Source organism: Plectropomus leopardus, chromosome 3, assembly GCF_026936395.1.
Source record: "Plectropomus leopardus strain MGB_pleo_1.0 chromosome 3, ASM2693639v1, whole genome shotgun sequence".
NCBI classification, from domain to species: Eukaryota; Metazoa; Chordata; class Actinopteri; order Perciformes; family Serranidae; genus Plectropomus; species Plectropomus leopardus.
In genome coordinates this window covers 16,427,705-16,445,974 of record NC_142178.1, presented here as the reverse complement: position 1 = coordinate 16,445,974, position 18,270 = coordinate 16,427,705, and the positions used below count along the sequence as shown (strand labels likewise).

The 18,270-nt window shown below is 39.6% G+C and overlaps 1 protein-coding gene across 1 annotated transcript; it reads right to left on the bottom strand.

Moving 5' to 3' along the window:
- Nucleotides 1–2,559: 2,559 nt before the first annotated feature.
- nherf2 (NHERF family PDZ scaffold protein 2) lies at nucleotides 2,560–17,861 on the bottom strand. Its single transcript, XM_042485358.2, has 6 exons — nucleotides 17,214–17,861; nucleotides 15,512–15,823; nucleotides 8,985–9,176; nucleotides 4,370–4,523; nucleotides 4,069–4,289; nucleotides 2,560–3,978 (listed from the first exon to the last, which is right to left on the bottom strand). Exons 1-6 carry the CDS (start codon nucleotides 17,418–17,420, stop codon nucleotides 3,811–3,813), a joined length of 1,254 nt encoding a protein of 417 aa, XP_042341292.2. The 5' UTR covers nucleotides 17,421–17,861; the 3' UTR covers nucleotides 2,560–3,810.
- Nucleotides 17,862–18,270: the final 409 nt, after the last annotated feature.

Here is an 18,270-nt window from a genome sequence, read left to right as displayed (position 1 = left end):
TTTGTTGAATCAAAATTGTCACCACAAACTGAGAAACTTTCCCGTGGAGGCCTTTTGTATCCGAGATATTGTTTTCTTGTGTGTATTCAGGCCATCCTTCCAGAAACAGCGTTTCGTCTTCAGCTGATTCTCCAAAGCTTCTCTGAGACCACACGCACAATGTGATTAAGCTGTCGGCCTGTCAGAAATCTCCCACAAACCACAGATCTGATTCATCTCACGCACCGTAATTACAGGTTTCTGTTACAGAGCAGATCATCTTTTCATCCCTGTCGTGACATTAGGCCACTTGTTAATACCCCGAGGCTCAGGGTGGAGCTGCAGCAGAATGAACTCAGGAAAATCCCTTAGTTGAGACCTCCTTACTTCTCTGTCACCGTCTCCATCGCAGTGTATCAATATATCACCCCTGTATTCAAATAATGTTATACAGCAAACACTGTCACATACAGTATAGAGGGGGAGTTTTTGGTTACCATTTGTGACAAAAATTGTGGTGCATCTGATAAAAACTTGTTTTGAAGGCAGGTATTGTTGAGAGAGATTAAAAATTTTAAAAAATCAGGGCGCAGGAGATGAAGATAGCATCTATATACCTTTATTGTGCGTGTCCCTGTTTTATAGCTGCTGTATAAACTGATATGAACAGGCCACTCCTGTTCGGTGTCCTTTTTTAGCCTTTTGTTTACATCCCAATGGATGTGGGCTAATGTTGCTGTCTGGGAAACAGAGACTCGTCCTAAATGGTGCTCCTGTTGAATGAAGACGACAACATGATCTGATGTGAATTAAAGCCGATTATTCAAACTTTTGCAGGCACTTGCATACAGATATACCTGACTTGTTACCTTGAATTCAACATTTAACTTAAGTAAAAGTTCAAGCAATAAAAAGTGAAACAAAAGTGCTGCTGCTGCTCAGCAGCAGCAGAATGGCTCTTAGCCATATTTCATTCCAGAAAACTCAACATTGGCTTTCTGTGTAAAATTTCAATCCAAAGAGTAATCTGTTACTAAAGCTGTCAGTTATGTGTAGATTTTTTTTGGAATATTTTACCTGAAATCTAGTGGAGTAGAAGTATAAAGCATCTTAAAATGGAAATGCTCAAGGAAAGAACAAGAATTTTCAAAATTACATAATTTTACCTCTTTCCTGTGGTGCCATTTTAATTGATCTAGGTGTTTTTGGTGTGAGCTGCCGGAGATATCGGCCTTCTCTCTAATATATTGGGACTAGATGGCACTTGGCTTGTGTTGCTCAAAGAGCAAAAAACATAAATGAAAAAATTAACAGCAGTCTCTCCTTCCAGAGATCATGGCCCGGTTACTCAAGATAATCCACTGATCTTGTTGTGAGCAGTGTCATCTAGGAACTATTTTCTTTCTACTGAACTACACATGCCAACTACGTAAAAGGAAGCTTACAGACAACTTCATATTGAAACCAAGATCTTATGATCCCAGCTGCCTATCAAGCAAGTGGGGTTAGTCAGTGTCAGTTAGCCCACTATGATAGGCTACAATGTAGATGTAAGGCCGGGTCATGGAGCTACTGATAAGTCAAAAGCAAGCTGCAGATGTGGGCACCTTTCCTAAAAAACCTAGCGGACTGCACAGCGGACTTAATATGTAGAGGATGCTGCAACATTAAATGACTTCCTTTCTGCACGTCTGTGAATGTCTAATACTTTCTCATGGGCATCATATCAACTGATTTTTATGTCTCTTTCTTAACTGAGTATTCTCTGATGTATGTCAAATATCTAGTCTGTGAACACCCTAAGACATGTCCATGTAAGGTCCTATGTAGTACTGCATTATATATGTATACTACGCTGCTGTTTATTTTGTTTTTATGTTTGTTTAGTCATTTGCCTGATTGTGTTCTTTTTTAATTATCTTTTTTTCATCCCTTATGGTATATGTGATATTGCTGTCATATGCATTTGGTATTTTCTATCTAATCTAAAAAATTTAATATTGCTTAAAAAAAGGCAAGCTGCAACTTTGGAGGATGAAAAATGAAGCCAATATGAAAGTGCAAAAAAACACATTTCCTCTAATGGCCACTTCAGTTAAATGCTCAATTTTAGAGCACAGATTAACATGTTTTGAGTCTTATACAAAAAACTGTTTTGGTCTATAGTTAATTTCAACATTCATCACAACTGTACGGCAGGTGGGTTTTTTTTACATATAATTCATGCATTTACGTTTTATTAAGGCCCAAAGTTATGCATATTTAAGTGTGCAGCTTGAGCGACAGGCTGTCTGCGATGCATCTCTGCAGCGATGAGTGAAATCCAGCCCTGCTCATCCGCAGCTCCACCCTCTCGTCTAAATATGGTTACTTCTGGATCCAAAAAAACGAAGATGGTAATGGCTGAAATGCCAAACTAAAAGCTTCAAAATGGAATTCCACAAATCAATCAGTGATGTCTCAGCAGCTACATCCATTATTGACAAAGTCTATGCACAAAACATAATTTAACATGAATCCTGGGCTTCCAAAAAAATACTCGCCCCACGGCACATTTCAACGATAACTGACATCAAATGGTGGCATTTACATTTCCTGAAAGTTTATTTCACATTGTGAGAAGTTTCAGCTATGCACATTTGAGAGAGAAATCCTCAAAAAGCTACAACAATAAATCAGAGGGTCTACAGTTTCTTTTCTATCACGTCGACCATCTCTCTCTAAATTATTTTCCTTTACAGAAATCACTCTAACATTGAAGAGAAGCACTGAGGTGATCCAACAAAATACATTTTATAACTTAAGCCTCTACCATTTCTTTATATGTACATTTGAAAGTGATATGTGACATTAAATAAAACGTAATATAACTACTCCAGCTGTGATGAGCGCATTGTAAATTGAAAGAACAACAATAGTTCAAAAAATGAAATCTAACAAAGTTACAACAGAAAAGCATATCTACATAGTAACTATGTTTTTGAAATTATTATACGTTGATAAAGAGAAACACTGTACACAGACCAGGCACCATTTGCAAGGGTGAGTCTCTAAGCTGATGGTTTTCCAGTCATCTATGATATTGTTTAATGAAGTGTATTTTAGGAGTTCTGACACATCCACAGATCATGTCTTTGTCCTCACAGATACTAAAATAAGTATCTAGAGAACACTATTTGATATCTTACAATGTGGTTTTACACACAAATAATTTAAGACTATTACTACAAGCGTTACTACCGGAGTTTTATTCCCTCTCACTTCACTCTTTCTTTAACCCTTTAAAACCCGGATCCACATCAGTTATGTTGCGTTGCAATCAGACACCTGCAGGCACTGAAACCTCTGAAAACTGGGTTGATCTCTTTTGAAAACATGAGAAAAAGTCAAAGAAAGGCAAGAAAAAAAGAAAAGTAAAAGATGGGGAAAAATAGACAGTGGAAATGAAATTTATTTGTGGGGAGTTTATTAGATTTCCAAAAAAAGGGGGGAAAAAACAACCCTAATCTATATTTAAAATTATGTTACAGGTTATTTTATTTTATTTTTCCTACTTGCTTAAGGTCACTTCCTTGTCTGTCTTTATAATAATAATAATTCTGATTATTATGATGATGGTCATTATCATTATTATTTATTATGATATTTTTTATCATTATTTTGCTTATTTTCAAGCAATTTTCTTGTAACTTTTTTTTCTAATTTCTTGCTTTATTTTGGACCACTTCTTGTTAAGGTGCTTATTACATTCTTCTCATGATTTTAAAAGTACTTATATTATTCCTCCCACTATGCCGATCTTCTCTTCTTTTCTCTCTTTGTGTTCTGCGGTCAGAAGTTGCTAAAGATCTCTTGTTTCTTACTCCAGTCCATAGCAGGTGCTCTCTTCTTGTGGCGGCTGGCGAGGACCTTTTGTTTCGCCTCAGCAGCTGTGGGACTCAGACGTAGACCACTGTCCACGAAAGGGTCCGAAACACGCCTGTCGTCCTCATCAGGAACCTGCAATCCCCAAAAATGTACATGTTTTAGCACACACTCAATGCCATCTCATTGATTGTTTTGTTTCTTACATTACGCCTCTTCTCTCACCTGGATGCTCATGTCCGAGCTGCTGATCTCTGATTGGGTTGTGGAACTTCTTGACGACTGAGATGCTGAGCTCCCATTGGTCCGGGATTTCGGGGACGAGTTTGTGATTGGGGAGTCTGTCAGCGTGACGTTTATGACTGGTGGATCTGTGGCGGGGAGTTCAGTGGTCGGAGAGGGGGTGGGTGGGGCACTTTCTGTGGCTGACACATCCAGATAGACCTCTGTGGAAGAATAAAGACAAACAAGTGAGACATTTTGTCTGGAGAGTAAAGAGACTTATATGTGCGTGAACAAAATTGACCTTTGATATGGCCGGTGGTGGGTGTGACGCCAAGTCTGCGGAAGATCTCGTCTGTCTCTGGGTCGACCACTAGGAGGCGCACTTCCTCCCCTTGTGCTCTGATGAGGGCCACCACCTCTGAGTGCCTCAGGCCCTCTATGTTCACTCCATTCACCTAAGCCAGAGGAAAAGGAGACGTCAGGGAAAACAGAAACAGTAGAGGGACGTGAAAATGAAGAAGACATACAGAAACAAAAACTGAGTGACCTAATGAGACAGACAGGAGACAGGACAGAGATGAAGAAGTAGCCATAGCACAAGTTGAAGGTACAGTTTGTCTCGCATCAATGACCAAAAACAGATTAAATCTGTAATTTGAGTAGATGCTAGTTCATTTGCCTGAATTCCCTTCCTTCCTCCACACTCTTCCTCTACACAAAGTTAACCTCTTAGAGATCATGCACTCATGCAAGCACACAGATCTGAGAGCCTGTGACACACAGGGCCGTAAATAAAGACAGTGCCTAAAGACGGGCTTTAATAGAGTGCCTAAGTAATGAGTCCTAAAGCTCAGAAATGGATTATCACTGTAGCACCTTCGGTTCCCTCGTCTCAGAGTCAGTGTTTTTTTTTTAATGGGTTTTTGGTTTGAGGCCTTAAATAAGGTCTGTTGTTTACACAACCTGAGGAGACTTTTTTACTTTTTGTTCTGCGACATAAAATAGTTCAGTAAATAACCCACTCACAGACTTTGAAGCTTTTATGTGTCTTAAAAAAGTTGGTTACTAAGAAGTGGATAAATGAGACTACAGAGCGTCATCACAACTAGTCGAACATGGCTTTAAATCCTCGCGGTGGTGGCGACACGAGCATGGTGTTGTTCGTGATAGCCTTACATAGCCTTTTACCTCTGGCAATTACATTTAGGCTTTAAAAATCCTGAAAGTGGTGTTCATTCATGAGGATTATCTTCCTGAACAATACGTTTAAGTATCATAAACATTTTTTACCACAGAGTTTATTTTCTGCGATAATCCAAAATCCAATGGAAAAATCCCATAGGCTGGTTGACAAGAGAACCAGGGTGATGTTAGCTTCCAGGCTGACCTACAGAAAAACATCCACCCTGGGCCTGTCTATGTGATGCATCTTTGGAAGTACACCTAAATTCTCTTGATACGTGAAACTTGATGTAATTGTTATATATCTAACTGACAAAGCAAACCCATCTTCGTCATTAGTTTCTTTCTCTTTTTTTTTGTAAAATAATACAAAGCTATTTCAAAATTATAAACTTAGTCTACATAAACTGTAAAACTCTAAATAAAATATAAAAAAAACTATTAACTTTAATGAGGAATTTCTGATTATCCTTGGTATCTGTCATAAACCAATATGCAGTGATGATTTCTAGGTAATATGTATGCTGATGTTCAGTGTCAAGTTTCTATTGAATCTTTTGATAAGATAAGAAGATACAGAACGCCATTTGTATCATGATTGATGAACGACTTTCTGTGACCTCCATGTGGTCCACGTCAACAATACTTTTTCATTTCAGGGAATTCTTATCTGCACATAATTTTTCAGGAACCCCCTGAGGAATTTGCTATAGTTTTCGATGTCATTCCAACAGGTACCCTAGTGCTACTAAGATATGTAATTAGACCTTCATCCAGATCTGTGCATCATTTCTCTAATGCAGCTGACTCTACAAACTTGTAAATTACATTTAGTGGAAGAAGGTTTGAATGTTTCCTCATAAATACCTGATTGTAAATAAGGTCAAGGAAGTGTCCTTCAAAATTATTCACAAGTACCACCCTGCCAGTCACTACATGCAGAAATATAAAAAAAACATAAATACGAACTGCACGTTTTGTGATGAACACTCTGAAACTGTTTCACACTTTTTTTGGCATTGTTTTCACACCAAAAAATTCTGGAAGGACATTTGCAGATTCATCATGGACTATGTCTTTACAGACTTATTATTACTTAATATTTTGGGAAAATGTGGTGTTTGGCTTTCTCAATGATGCAAGAAAAGAAGACAAATAATTTTTCATAATTAATTTGGTAATAATTTCAGCTAAGTGCTTCATTCAAAAATGTAAGTTCAGCAATAAAAACCTAATAATTTCGATTTTCTGAAGGACATTAAACATTATATGAAACTACTTACTGATTCAACAGAAAGGCTATCAAGACATTTTGCATCCTTTTGTCTTAGAATTTTAGTATTTAATGTAATATTCCCCTGGCCTTTTGTTATTGTTTTGTTTGTATACATTAAATTGTATACTGTATTTCTGTTACACTCTCTTGTGTAAATAAAGAATGGAAAATGGCAAAAGAAAAAAAATAACAACACTCTCCTGAAAAACCAGTTGTATGTAATCTGATACATGTCATCTGCCCCCTGGTGGACTGCAGGAATTAGAGGTGCTTTGAATACAAAAATGAACATGGCTGCCCCCATTCTCTGATCTGCAGAGTGTTTGAAAGGAAATCTCTGCTAATTTTTCAAAGATTACGGTAAGAACAACTTTTATATTGTTACTAATTCTTCACTATGAATATTTACTGGACCGAAGCAACTCATGATTACCAAAAATGTTGGAGCCTATTATATAGTAAAGTCAGGTTGAAAATGTATGTATGAAATGTGATACTGCAGGTATTAAACCTTAAAGACCTGTGGGACCCCCGATGATCTCGGCCAACATTATTGTGCATGAGAGGTTCATTTTTTAAGCAAGCATGAATGTAGTGGTGTTATATAAAACCAGACACTTTAAGGCATCCAATGGTACCAGCTCCAAAGTAACCCTGCTGACAAAACAGCTTGACCAGCTTTAGCTGCTGGGTAGGCCACCAGCTAAACCATCTGGGTCAGGACCATCGAAGACCATCTTTGACCAGCTAAAACCAACTAAAACCAGCTACAAGCATAAGCAGGTTTTAGCTGTTTTTTCTAGCAGGGTAGACTGAATTTTGGTGAGGGAAAAACCAGCATGACCATTTTACGGGGTCCATTGACCTCTGACCTGAAGATATCCAAATGAGAACAGGTTCTATAGCTACCCATGAGCCTCCCCTTTACAGACACACCCACTTTATGCCAATCCCTTCCAGATTTGTACAAAAAGCATGCTGTTTTTTGGGGGGTTTTTTTGGTGCATGCAGTGTAAATGTGTTGTGCTGCAGAAATTTTGTCTGACTGGAAAGTCTGGACTGGAAAGAAAATCATGTGTGATGATGTAGTAGTAGTATTATTTTATAGTAGTGAGACATTTTTTTATGTGACCTCGTTGTACTAAATGACCTATTGTGATCTCTAGGATAATCAAAACCTAATGAAACTAATAACCACAAACTAGAGACCTCCCACATTTAGAGGATGGATTTCTGTCCTGATAATGTCGTCTGTGGGAAAATAAAGTCCATCATTGCCTTAATAAGAACAGAAACTATTTTTTTGGGGGGGGCTCCCACCACTAAAAAGATGGTAAAAATGTTCCTTTTTGGGAAAATCACAGGAAGTGTTCCAGTTGCAATGAAAAATGCAATGATTTTTTTGTGATAAATTACTTCTCATAAATGCCTGATGTATCAAATATGATACGAAATGATTTTCATATATGCAACTTATTTGTTCAAAATATATTTTTATATTTTGTCAAAAAGGCCCATAAGCACTTCCATTTAAAAAAATAGAATTTTCTGGCTATCACTTCACGGTTCAGGCTTTACAGGGATACAGTGCTGCAGGGATGATGTTTGTTTTGTAGGCCAACATGGAAATTGGCGTGCTTTTTTTTCAATTAGATTGAAGAATAATGCAGAAAGTGAGCTCTGTGGCAAAAAAAAGTTTATGATACTTGCACGTTTTGTTTGGCAAGATAATCTTTACAAATTAACACCACTGTCAAGATTTTGAAGCCTAAATGCAATCGGCAAAAGTAAAACGCTAACATCAGGCTGGAAATGCCACAGCTGCATCGCTTTACGTTACCATCATAACAAGGCTGTGAAGCCATGTTCGATGTGACGATGCTTCAGTCTCATTAAGCCACTTGTTAGCAATCGCCAAAAAAACCCAATCAAAAAACCCATTGACTTCAAGATGAGGTAACCGGAAGTGCTGAAATGCTAACTCCACTCACTGTCAGCTGTCACTGTCACTCACTAGCAGCTATTTTAGAGCAAAATATGTCAAGACGAACAAGTTGAACACATCTGAACTCATGCCTTGTGTGTGTATGTGTGTGTGCATCGTAACTAGTAACTAGGGTGTGTTGAGGCCCCATACCTTACGCCACATGAAAAGACCTAGCCCCTCCTCTACACCTCCATTCAAGATGATCCCTTATCGTCTTTTCTTCCTTCCCCCTTTAAACAACACCCCTGTCTCCCACCCACTCTAAGCCTGTCCAGAGTCCAGTTTATCTGCTCTAATCCAATCAGTGCGCAGACCTGATTATTGTGGGGAGCAGCGACTTTGTTTTTCCCATCAGTTCCCTGAAATGTATCTCTGACAGGAACAATGCATCAAGTTTGTATTCCCCGAAAAAGAGGTGGGGGGGTCATCCTTCTGCCTCATTTATACTGTGTGTGTGTGTGCTGGTTGTACCTCCACTAATCTATCTCCAGGCCTGATGTCTGCACTCTCAGCAGCTGAGCCGGGGTCCACTGAGCGCACAAACTGTCCTCGCTTTGTCTTATTGCTGTGCAGGTTGAAACCGTAGCCGTGCTCTCCCTTCACTAGGTGACACAGACGGGGAAGGAGCTCAACCGTCGACTCTGGTGAGGGCTGCTCCTGCAGCTGTAAGGAGACATAAATGAGAACTTTATAGGAACAGGATATTAGAGAAGGAGGCGTTCAAATGTCTGTAATTTAGAGGTAAATTGATTTAAAGTTATGACTTTATTAGGTACAGCTGCTCAGTCTATAAGTCTCAGTCTATACAAGCCATGTCTGTGTTCTTATTCAAAGTTGCATTATCAGTGTGCAGTAATGCATTTTAAGTGTGTATTCATCTGAGTAGTCTACATTGCTTTAACCTGCAAAGATAATGTAAGTTTGGAAAAAATTCAAAGCAGACTTGAGATCTATTTTGATGGATTACACAATCCAAGCAAGTTTCAAGCACCTGCAGATTTTCATAACTGACAGACTGAATGGCAAAAAGAGTATGACGTGTCGTTAAAACTTGCAAAAATGCTACAGTGGTCCTTTATATATATATATATGATAATTTTTGAGTCTGTAGTTTGTGGTGTGTACGACTACACTGTGTTGTATGTCATGTCCTCATACAAAAAAATGATGCAGTCTCCTACAAAACCACCAGTAATTACGGCCTCAGAAATAACCGCAGAGCCCAATCAACACCTTTGTCATCAAGTGTCAACAAAAACAGACATGTCAACATGACAAACTTCACAACAGGGATATTGTGCTGGATTTCACTAGATTATGAGTTAAGTTAGGGCTGTGCAATAATTAAGTATCACATATAAACTTTCAGAACAGTCACATTATGACAATATGATTGTATAAAAAAATTATTTTTAACAAAATTCTGTTGGCCAGATCAGTAATTCATAGCAAATTTAATTTAAATCAAACAAAACCAGTAAATATTTTTTTGTTTTACATCTTTAAAGAGTTAGGTGTGATGCAATGCAAACTGTTTCCATGTTGTAATATATATGGATATTGGAAAAAAATATTCTCATTAATATTGTAATATTATTGATTTGAGATTTATTGAAGCTCTACCACAGATTTATTTATTAGACTGGTACCTCAGTGTATACCTCTGTGACTGTGCGCTGTAGGAGAAAGTGGCTGCCGGGATAAGCCGGCGGCCTCAGAGCTGAGCAGAGTGGGCTAAGTGGATCTAGTTGAGAGACGTTAAATCTGATCCTGAGCGTAATGACCGACGACAAGAGTTGACACATTGCATGACTCACCTGCTGACCGGCCCTGTGCCTCGACTACTAAAAACATGCTGGCTGTGTGTGTGTGTGTGTGTGTGTGTGCGCGCGTTCTGAGCCAGGACCACGCTTTAGTCCCCATCCTTAGTGTAGCCCAGTATCGTGACTGTCTGGTGACACTGCTGTGACTGCACCTTTACTGGTAAACTGACCTGACAGATCTCTGTGTCCTTTCTGCTCCATCAACAACAGACTCATCGCCCTCACACACACACACACACACACACACACACACACACACACACACACACACACACACACACACACACACACACACACACACACACACACACACACACACACAGTGTCCATAGGGTAGTGAGTGTGTTTATGAATAATAATGTGTGTATCAGTGCAGCACAGTTCATCCGCGTCTGTTAGTGGGAGCCATAGTGACGGAACAGAAGACCTCAGTCCCAAATTGTCATGGTGACAGGTCAGGTCGCTGTGGTGACGGGTCACCATGTCGCCTGTTGGTTTTAAAGATCTCTGTTTCATGCGCTGACCTGTTTACTATATTTGTCATGTCGGCCCAAATCAATTAACTCTTTCTCTCTCTCTCTCTGTCACACACACACACACACACACACACACACACACACACACACTTCAGATATATTGTGGTTATGATTATCAAGTCAGTTTGTGCAGAAACATTTTGAGAAGTCAAATAGTTAATGGACAAAAAATGTATTTCCTACTATTCTGACAATTACTTTTTCAGGCATTTTTCAGCTAAACATTCACTGATTGACATTTGTAAAATGTGAGAATTTGCTGGTTATCTTTATTTTATATTGTTTTAAAGAAACAAATTACATATTTTTTTAAAATTTTTGGGCTGTAATTTCAAGCTGTCTCGTTGGGCTCTAGTAAGTTGTGGCAGACTCATGTCCCTATTTTCTTTTTACAATTTATAGACAAAATGATTAATCGAGAATGTAATTTGAGTATTTATTAATCATCCTAGTATTAAATCAATATCTACAATTTGATATCTCACTGTATGATACAAAATGCAGAGATTCCTCCTCTCATCTTAGGGTCTTTTAAAGAACAGATGAGCCATATGCCATGAATATAATCTCTGAGAAAATAAGTTCTTCAGGGAGGTTAGTGTGTGTGTGTGTGTGTGTGTGTGTGTGTGTGTGTGTGTGTGTGTGTGTGTGTGTGTGTGTGTGTGTGTGTGTGTGTGTGTGTGTGTGTGAGTGATCCAGACTATGATAGTGTTGCTGTGATAGCAGTCAACACTGTGGTTATGTAAGGCTGATGTATATGGGTGTCTGCTGCCATAACAACACCATGCAACAATGAAATCCTGTCTGTATTTACATGTACGATGTGAATGTCACAAGACAAATAACACAGAATTGGATAGAGAGAGAGAGAGAGAGAGAGATAGTGTGTGTGAATGTGTGTCTGCTGACTAAGCACATGACATGTATAGGGCTTCAGTGGTGTCAGCCTGGGATTAATATGCCACAATGGTTTCCTGATCAGAGCAGCTGAATTAAAGACAAAAATAGCCACTGACCTAGCCTTCATAGCACTCACTGAAAATGTCTAGAAGTTGATTTTGTACATTATCAGTTTATTTTAATAAATGAAAAAGAAAATGTCCCAAATAAATTTCCAACAAACACTGTCACATGCAGTGAATCACAGTGAGGTTAAGGTGCCCTTAGTAAATGAAAATGATGGTTACTAAAAGGCCTGTTTTTAAAGTAATCTTTAGTAAAGCACTAAGAACAGACACATTAAAGGAGCTCTATATGACATTTAAAACATAAATATAGCAGCAATCCACTATTTGCTCTGTAAAGATATAGTGGAGAAGTGGCGGTCTGAGCAGAGAATGAGCGCTTCCTGTATGTGCTGTAATCTGAGCTTCTCTGTTTGTTGTTGTGGTAGACGCTGCCGTGCATGCATGTTAGTGTGCGAGTCCCTGTGTTTGTATCCCACTGGCTATCTAATCACCGCTGCTATACACTGTGCTCATATGGCATTTACAGCTGATATTGGGAAAGTGTTGCTGCAGAATTGTAGTGCCCACCCTCTGGCTTTCCCCACTTTAACCCCCCTTTCTCTGTCAGCACTGTTGCCGTTGTTAGCACTTATTGCACAGTTAGCACTATTTGTGCTGTTAACACCATTCGCTGTTAGCTGCTGTCGCAGCCACCTCCATGTTGAGAGCCATATGCAGACAACCTTTGAATGTTTTGCTGTGCTTCATTTACCCTGGAAGTCATAGGTCGAAGTCGGGAATGATATCACAACTGAGTTGATCATGTTCAAGCACAACGAGTTGGAAAACCAAGATGTTGTTAGCAATAGCTAGCAGTTCTAGCCAGATTAGCCATTGTTAGCAATACTACTAACAACACATTATGCTGTATTTTGTGACACATAAACAACAACTCCATAGATAGAAGTTCAACAGTACTGGGTGTACAACTGTTTTAATGAGACACAAATGAGACAGAAGTGGTAATAAATGGTCTTTTACTACAGCTTTCACTACTGTCAATGTGCCGAGCAGCCATCTTGGATTTTGTGGTCAGGGTTGGTGAAGTTCCTCCGACATCTCTACAGAGGATTTCCAGTTAAAATTTCAAACTGGGAACTTGGTCATTTCAATTTTTCAGCGTAAAAGAATAGGACCAATAGATACACTAAGAATAAGTATACACTAAGTGTAGAGCTCCTTTAAAAGTTTTTAGTTTCTCATGTATGTCCATGGTTAAAGCACAATTTGCACCCTAAAAAATGCCTACCCTCCTAATGGTGTATTATAGGGACCCATATTACTTCATGTACAGGCAGACACAACACTTGCAAACTATAATGCAATTTATTCACTCATTCATTGAAAACAGCCCTGTAATTAAAAATACATTTCTGAAGTTTACTAAGTTTTGGTTAAAGCGATGCTCGGCTCATATTTGTAGCTTGTGTTGGTGGTGACGTAATAGATTGCACATGCTGCATAGGTGCTGCTGTTATTGCGTATGATGTCGTTTGATCTGAACCCGTAACCAAAACTGATAAAGAGGGCTGTGACGGCCAGCCAAGGGGCAGCCTGTATTTACCCTGCCATCAGCTAAACAGATGGCAGCTTGACGTGAGCAGCTGGGCCTGAAGATCCTGGTCCAGTTTGTTTGGAGCCCAAACACTGAGCTCAATCTCTGACAGACAGTTCCCAGTTATTCCTGCAGCCGGGCTGACATTAAGTACGTCACTGTGATGTCTTACTGGCACTTCTAGAAATTTTGTTTTTGCCAATTGCTGGCACGGAAATTTAGGATTTTGAATATGATAGAATACGGAAGAACGTTTCTAACTATACCTAAGTGCGCGAGTTCCCACAATAGAGTGTGAGATGTATGCCTCGAGCCCAAAATAAAATACACAAAAGGTACCTATGCAAAGAGCTTGATTATGCAACATTGCTATCTTTAAATCTGATCCCTCCCGTGTCTGCTTGATACGTTCTCTCCTCCCTGCAGACACTCAAAGCCTGTTAGTTGAAAACATTCAAATTAAAGTTTAGCAGACTGAATGAGTGATAAAATCTGAGCTCATGTTGAACATTTAGACACAGTCCCTGTCTGTTACAAAGCCCTTAGTACAATACCTTCAACTGGACTGTTAAAGGGAAAACTATTATTAATACTTTAAAAATAACTGTTATTTAATTGAAATTAATTTCTCATAGAAAAAACAGTGCCTTAACCTTTGACGGTTTTTATGAAACTCCCTCCTGCTTAATTTTACTCTTTAAATCCCTGTATACAAAACAGGATAACGGGGGGAACAGATGTTTCTAGGCAAACCTAAACACCGTGTCACACTCTTTCTCATTCAGTTTGACCAAACAGTACCAACAGTTCTGTTTTTTAAAGGAAACCCAGTCAGGCGAGCAGGGTTTTGAATTTATCTGCAGTCAGGTGGGAAGAGTCCTACAGCTGTGTGTGTGAGGTGTTAACACTCAGTATGCGAAAAAGACAGGGCTCTGTAAATACAATAGGAACTTGAAATGTTCACACAGCTTACAGACAACAGTGGCTTGTAAAGCAGCTGTTTGAGAGTCAGTGAAAGTAAAAAACAGAGCAAAAAAAAGAAAAAAAAACATGTAGGCAACATGGGCGGTGGTGAGGGGGGTGGTGGTTAATTTTTTAAAAAACATTGATCATAAGGGAAAAATGATCTTATTTATGTTATATTAGAGTACGAGAAAATAAAAAAATAAAAAATCGAAAGTCATCTACAGTGCAGTACAAAAAAAAAGAAGTATGCAAATTAGAACATACCATATTCTTTTATAGTTTGCTATATATTTTATTGTTAGCTAGCTAAGTTGTTTATTGGTATAGATTTCTATTTAGCACTTTTTTTGTTAAAAATTCAATACAATTAATAAAAAAGATCATTTTTAAGTGGGAAGCTTGCCCAGGGTACTAAATGTGTGGCACTAATAAAACCCATTATTGCACTGTGGTGGAGAAGAGGTGATAATTCCTTTAAAACCTGCCGTATTTACACCATCTTAATTCACTGTTTTATGTGTATTCCCTGTAGACTCCTTTTCTCAACTTGCATGTGCAACAATGGACTTTGCTGCCAAATTCTGGCTGGAAAAAAAGGGGTTGTACAGTGTGTTTGTGTGCATGTGTAGACACTATATCTGTCCAAACCACCCAGCTGAATAAAACAAAAAAGAAAAAATGAATGCCACAAAATTGTGCTCAGTATTCTTTCGACCCCCTTATCTGAATTTGAGTGAACATGTCTTCTTGGATGTATTTAGTCTTGTTAGAGGAGTTGCCAGACACTTTCTAAAAGGCTCTGTTTTGGGACTGAATCCAGTCGGTAGGACACCCAAGTGATCAAGTGCAGATTAGTGCTAGACAGACATTAGGTAAAAGAGTGTAAGCTCACTGTCACGCGCACTCTTAACACAGTAACACACTGGCTCTCCAATGCCAGTCAGACACCAACTAACCACTTCAACTTTAGAATCTGGACTCTTTCCTTTCTTGTATTCTCATAAAAACTAGGCAGATAATAAGAAAAGCCCTCTAAAGTTTTGACATTTGATGTTCAAGTGCATGTGAGAAACCACAAACAAGGGTATGATGTATTACCGCTCGCTCTTACCTCTGTGTCTGTTGTCGTACTTGACGTTAATGAGGATCTCTTGACCTTGGCTTGTGTGATTGAGTGTGTGGGCGAGTCTGCAGCAGGAGGATGAAATGTGTGGTTGGGTTTTGGTGACAGGGGCGAGTTTCCTCTGGGTATGGGAGAGGTAGAAGGGGTAGGTCTTGGCGAAGGCCGTGGGGAAAAGGTCCCCATCTCGATGGCCAGGTCCTCGGTGCAGGCCAGGCCACGGCTGCGGAGGTAGTCATCCGTGTCTCTGTCCACCACCAGCAGCCTGGTGCGGTGGGGCACCTCACGGATACGGTCCACCACCTGCAGGGAGGAGAAGAGTAAAATGAAAATTGTTAGTGTGCTGTCAATTAGTTTGGGCTGCTCCTTGATTGACAGAGATTTGAATCACCAGCTGGAGACTCCTCTGTCGACTGAGATAGCTCCAAGCCGTTGTTTTTTTTTGGTCAGTGTGCTGTACGGTGTACTTCTGTGGATGTTTTACGCCCTAGATTTTGCGACGGAGCGAGTGCTCTTGACTTTCACGCTACTCTTTGTTACAGGGAGATGCTGACATGCAGGCAGGTGCAGAGAGGAGAGATTCTGCACTGTAAGGCTTCAAAAGATAACGTTATCTTCTCTCTTCTGTTTAGAAGCGGTATGATTACAGCTCAGAGCAACTTCATACGACACAGTCTCTGGCTTTTGTCTGATATCTAGTAGGAGTCGACATTTTATCAGCCTGGATGATTATCGGGGCCGATCTTTGGCACTCTGATGATTGTTTGTATGGGCGCTTTATTTTAATGATCGCTGATAAAATTTAATTCATTAAAAAGCACAAAAAAGTGTCAGATAGGAATAAATTTTACTTTGTAAAACCTCAGGGAGCTTTTTTTATTAATTCATTTTTAATTAAATTTTCACTTGACTTTATTAAAAAAGTTGCTTTGAACATGCTGTATATGACGTTGAAAGTCTCAGTTTTGAGACATTTGCTAAAGGCTTTTAATCAAAGTTTTGTGTTGGAGTTTATCACATTACAAATTCTAAATGACAGAAAGATTTATTGTAAATGCATATTGGTTCTAAATATCAGTCTCATTAACTACTAATAATTGGTATTGTTATTGGTCCTGAAAAAACATTATCAGTAGACCCCTAACATCTAGTGTCTACAAAAAATGTTGCATATTGTTGATCCGTTGTTAACTGTATTATATAAATGCTGCTGTTCTGCATGTTCCATGTAGCCCTGTTCAAGCTTTAAAACTTTTTATGAAAACCCCCCAAAACAAAACAAAACAAAACAAAACAAAAAACAAAAAACAAAAAACAAAACAAAACAAAAAAACGTGAATTGTAAAAAATTAGTAATTAACTGGCCAGATTTGATTTGACTGGCATAATTCTGAGTCAGGGACAGTCCTTTGTTTAGTGCATACTTTTAACAGTGAATTGGACTGAACATAACATACTTTAAACACAGCTATGACACCCTGTGATTCCCATTACACAAAGCTCGCATTGACCCATTTTGGTAGCCCCCCACCTCCTCCTCCTCCTCCTTCTCCTCCTCCTCAGGCAAAGGAAAAAGTGGTCTAACAGGTATAGAACATATTGTTTGTACTTCGGAGAGTTTATGCGCCTCTCCTCTCTAACACTCAAGCACTTGTCTGTGATTTTAAAAAATGCATGTTTTGCCATCACTCACTTGATGGTGTTTTTCATTCTCCACATTCTCCCCGTTCACCTCCACCACCCGGTCTCCCGGTCGCAGCCCGCCCAGGTCCGAGGAGGAGCCGGGCTCCACTTTGCGGATGAACTGTCCGCCTCTATTCCGCTCACCGTGCAGGTGAAACCCATAGCCGCGCTCTCCTTTGATCAGGAAACAGAGCCTGGGTCTCAGCTCGCTCTCCATCACAGCGCGTCAATAGGGCGTAAAACAGGTCAAAGTGTCTCAGGAGAATAAGCAGGTGCTTGACCAAAGCGCGGTGGAAAGTCTTTTGCTCTTAATCCAACCTACGGCTGCGCGCTCCAGCGACCAAAAGATCATCATCATTTAGCATGATGCGAGTCCATTAATAATCCACAATTGTTTAGAGAGCACAAATCAAAAACTGGGCTAAAACTAATGAGTGTTTAATCCATCGTGCAAATGCCAAGGGGGCGTAAATATGAGCGCGCAAAAAGTGGTGCGTAAAACAGTGGCCAAAAATCGCGGACAGGGGCTAAATCCCGTCCATCGGAGAAATAATCCAAGAGATCAGAGATTAGAAAGCTTTTCTTTGCACGTAACACTTAATTCTCCTCGTCAGATGGGTGTGTGTCCTCCTGTCCGACCCGGCGCGAGAGTGAAGAGGCGTCAACAACAGATGCCACGGGACGTCTCCCGCAGCGCACACCTGATGACGCAGCGCAGCCGCAATATCCTGGCAGGGAATAATAGCCTGCGAACATTAATGAGGCTGTTAGGGGTGTTAAAAATATTTTTTTAAGGACGAAATGAGTTCACTGCCAAGACACGTTAAATGTGGCCATGGACATTTCTTCCGTTTACAGTCCCTTAAGACAGGCAGGTTTGTCCCAGGTAAACCAGGCTGTGACCTCCGTCCTTATCCACCGTCTATCCCTGTCTTCAGTGGATAAAACGGGCTGTGAAGGTCAATAAAAGGACTATTGCGTAAAATTGTATACAAAGTCTCACGAAATATAAGATCAGGCTCATTTCAAAAGGAGTCTCTGGAGTAATTCAGCCAAGTTTGAGGGTG